Raw genomic sequence first — 3,504 nt, forward strand, 5'->3', positions numbered from 1 at the left:
GACATCCAACAGAGAGCTTTTCCAAATAGAATATTTTATTTCTATTTAATATACAGCCATTTAGTTCTTCATCTAGGTCATGTTTGCTCAGTAACATCAAACAGTTATGAACATTTGAAACATACATGCGTGACAGGGAAATATAGAAAACTGGATAAAAACGGAATAGTCCGCAAACATACTGCAACATATATCAACCTGTGGAATATCCATTCAGTCCATCACTGTCTGTGTGTAGAATCCTTGTGTGTGTGTGTTTTCCTGTGTGTGTGTATGTATGTGTGCATGTACATATGTGCGCATGTGTATGCTTTTTTGTGTGCAAGAGAGGGGTTGTGTCTCAGTACAAGCCACATCTCTTCATCATAATGCACGGTGTGAATGCATTTCTCTATGGACCGTTGACTGGGTTAGACACAGTACTTCCAGAAACACTCTGAGGTGCCTCCTCTTTTCCTGGACTGCTTCCTGATGCCAAACAAGTGGCTGAAGGGGTTGAGGTGACTCTGTTTCTCCAACAACACCTGAAACAGAGAAGAATTACCGCTATAGTAATTCATGCTTCATGAAACCGGTACTCCCAAAACAGAATGTGATAGTAGCTCAATATATGCTCCTTGTCATCTTTCAGTTTAAAAACTCACATCTCTCTTCATCTGTCTTGCCAGTAGTCCAGCTGCACTGAGACCTAAGAGAGACAAAGGGTGAGAGAGGATATGTTGTGATACTTCTCTTGAATTGAATTATGACAGTCTATATATTTATGGTGTAACTGTTTAGGCACAATACCAACTAGTTTGTGTGATCTCACCGTCTCTGCTGAGATCTCCAGACAGTAGGGATGAGTATCTGAGTCCAGGGCCAGCTTGGGGAAGATATGTCTGCTCAGAGAAAGACAGCTCGTCTGGACTACCTGCTCCTCCATCCTCCACGAATACTGAACACAGTGAAAACACAGTCAACACACAGCAACCTAGTCTAGAAATACACTCTTCACTCTCGCTCGTCACTATCTTAACTGAATATTCAATGATACATTTACAATTGTGTTTATGTTAATCCAGCCATGGGGATTAATGAGAAATAATTTAAGTAGCAGCTACACTTTGATGGCATTAACTGTATGGAACATTGTCACCATAATCAAACTGCACATTACACATTCAATATTAACACTGCTTCAGTTCTCAGAAACAATCACACTTTGACAGATGAACTAGGTCTCAAAGCAATTATACCAGAACAGAAGGTCACTGATTGCAATATGTTTGTTATTTATCCTCAAGATTGAAATGTAATTAAGACTCACACAGGCCTTAATTACATCTGTGACTATTGAACTACCCTGCCTAATAACCTCATACTACAACAGCCTTTCCCAGCAGCTTGGCCTGTTGAGGAGTATGTTTCTAAGGGTGGAGGATCTGGTACTCACCAGGACCCAGGTAGGGCATCTCTGCAGAGTCTGTGATGGGATGGGCCAATAGCGGGCCGGAGGCTACCAGCAGGAAGGCCCACGATAGGAGTAGGTTACACATCATCTCCACGGTCCGGTTGTGTCTGGGTCTTCTGGGTGGGTGATGGGTTCTCCTGAGGTCTGGAGAGGGTTATCTTCTCTCTGCTCTCTCCCCCAATGGGTTATATACACCCATGCACTGCCTCCACTCCACCCCACGTCCCCACCCCATCTTTACTGTCACCACAATAGGGTGACACTACCATAGGTCCATCTGATGTCACAAACCCTCTCTCTGTGTGTCATAAATCAACATCCAGTCACTCAGATGAGTAATAGGGAACTATAAAAAGGACAAGTGCCGTGGGTCTATGCGTCGGGGGCAAAGATGTGTTTTACGATCCCGGCAGATTGATTGACTAGTTTAACTGAATCGGTAAATTGGATTTGCCCAGGTGTTTAGAATGCCCTGCTCATCTGGAGGGGGATCAGGTGGAGAGACTAGGGCAGAGAAATGACTGTTTATTTTATGAATTAATTAACTTGCTACGTGACTTCACTTTCATCAAATGAACCAACTCAATGCATGACTTACAGGCTTTATGGAATATCATTTAGCTCCCTCACCTCAGCTACCCATCCAAACACATGACTCACTGGTCACAGTTCAATGTGATTTTGCTGATTTAAAAAATGCATTTAAGGCAGTTAGTTGGGCATTATATTTTATTTTTATTTTTATTTTTATTTAACCTTTATTTAACCAGGTAAGCCAGTTGAGAACAAGTTCTCATTTACAACTGCGACCTGGCCAAGATAAAGCAAAGCAGTGCGATAAAAACAACAACACAGAGTTACATATGGGGTAAAAAAACATAAAGTCAAAAAATACAACAGAAAATATATATACAGTGTGTGCAAATGTAGCAAGTTATGGAGGTAAGGCAATAAATAGGCTATAGTGCAAAATAATTACAATTAGTATTAACACTGGAATGCTAGATGTGCAAGAGATGATGTGCAAATAGAGATTCTGGGGTGCAAAAGAGCAAAATAAATAACAATATAGGGATGAGGTAGTTGGGTGGGCTAATTTCAGATGGGCTGTGTACAGGTGCAGTGATCGGTAAGGTGCTCTGACAACTGATGCTTAAAGTTAGTAATGTAGCCTAATAGGTCATACACCCTACATGAGGATGGAGGTGTTTATGAATATCAGTCAGTGTTACTCTCTTGAAGGAGCTGTTATGTTGTCTCCCATTGGATTATTTGGACAATTCGTCAGTTGCATTGGGGCTGATGTAAAAATGTATACTGCTCTTACATTAAATCACATTTAACACATAACACATGTAACATCATCCCTGATATTCATTTTGATATTCATCCTACAATACAATGTTGGGTCTGAAATGGGTCAGGATTATTTTCATGTTCATCAAACCATTCAATGACACTTGTGCGCTGTGGATGGGGGCATAGTCATCGTATGATGGGATGTTAATTGCCTAATTAACTCAGGAACAACACCTGTGTGGAAGCACCTGCTTTCAATACACTTTGTATCCCTCATTCCCTTTCATTTCCCTCATTTACTAAAGTGTTTCCGTTATTTTGGCAGTTACCTGTCTATAAAGTATTTTTTTACAGCCCCAGAAGGCCCCTTGGAACAGATGACATTTGAAGTCAGTTTAAGCCAGAGCAGGATTTGCCATTGGACATTGAATCAGTTTGATTGATGCTCAAACTGTTCAATGGCCAAGCTTGTTCTAGCAAGATGTTATATTTGGGCTTTCACTTTTGCCTAGTCCTGCAATAAACCCTCCTTTATGTGTGCGTTCATACAAAATAGGCCGAGACACAGGCAGATGTAGCCATTGTCTGAGACGCTGGAGAGACAGGCTGGGTGTGTTCATAGAAGGTAACATTTTGCAACAAACGTACGTCACCATTCGCAATTGTTTATTTAATAGAGGTCTCTGACGTCAGTCCTGTGGCCTCTCGTATGATAATGAAGGTGGCGCAAGCGGCCGGTGACATTTACTTTA

The 3,504-nt window shown here is 41.4% G+C and overlaps 1 protein-coding gene across 1 annotated transcript; it reads right to left on the bottom strand.

The window, feature by feature from the left end:
* Positions 1 to 239: 239 nt before the first annotated feature.
* On the bottom strand, positions 240 to 1,559 carry LOC311148256 (urotensin-2-like). Its single transcript, XM_084185157.1, has 4 exons — positions 1,436 to 1,559; positions 812 to 937; positions 645 to 688; positions 240 to 524 (listed from the first exon to the last, which is right to left on the bottom strand). Exons 1-4 carry the CDS (start codon positions 1,539 to 1,541, stop codon positions 411 to 413), a joined length of 390 nt encoding a protein of 129 aa, XP_084041283.1. The 5' UTR covers positions 1,542 to 1,559; the 3' UTR covers positions 240 to 410.
* Positions 1,560 to 3,504: the final 1,945 nt, after the last annotated feature.

This window comes from Coregonus lavaretus, assembly GCF_964263955.1.
Source record: "Coregonus lavaretus genome assembly, chromosome: 20".
In the NCBI taxonomy this organism is placed as follows: domain Eukaryota; kingdom Metazoa; phylum Chordata; class Actinopteri; order Salmoniformes; family Salmonidae; genus Coregonus; species Coregonus lavaretus.

Excerpts from the sequence above, each read along its gene's own strand:
- LOC311148256 (XM_084185157.1), bottom strand. The coding sequence starts at position 1,541 with ATGATGTGTAACCTACTCCTATCGTGGGCCTTCCTGCTGGTAGCCTCC. Across the intron at positions 689-811 it reads TGGAGATCTCAGCAGAGACG|GTCTCAGTGCAGCTGGACTA; the intron begins GTGAGATCACAC and ends TGTCTCTCTTAG. Across the intron at positions 525-644 it reads CAAGACAGATGAAGAGAGAT|GTGTTGTTGGAGAAACAGAG; the intron begins GTGAGTTTTTAA and ends TCTCTGTTTCAG.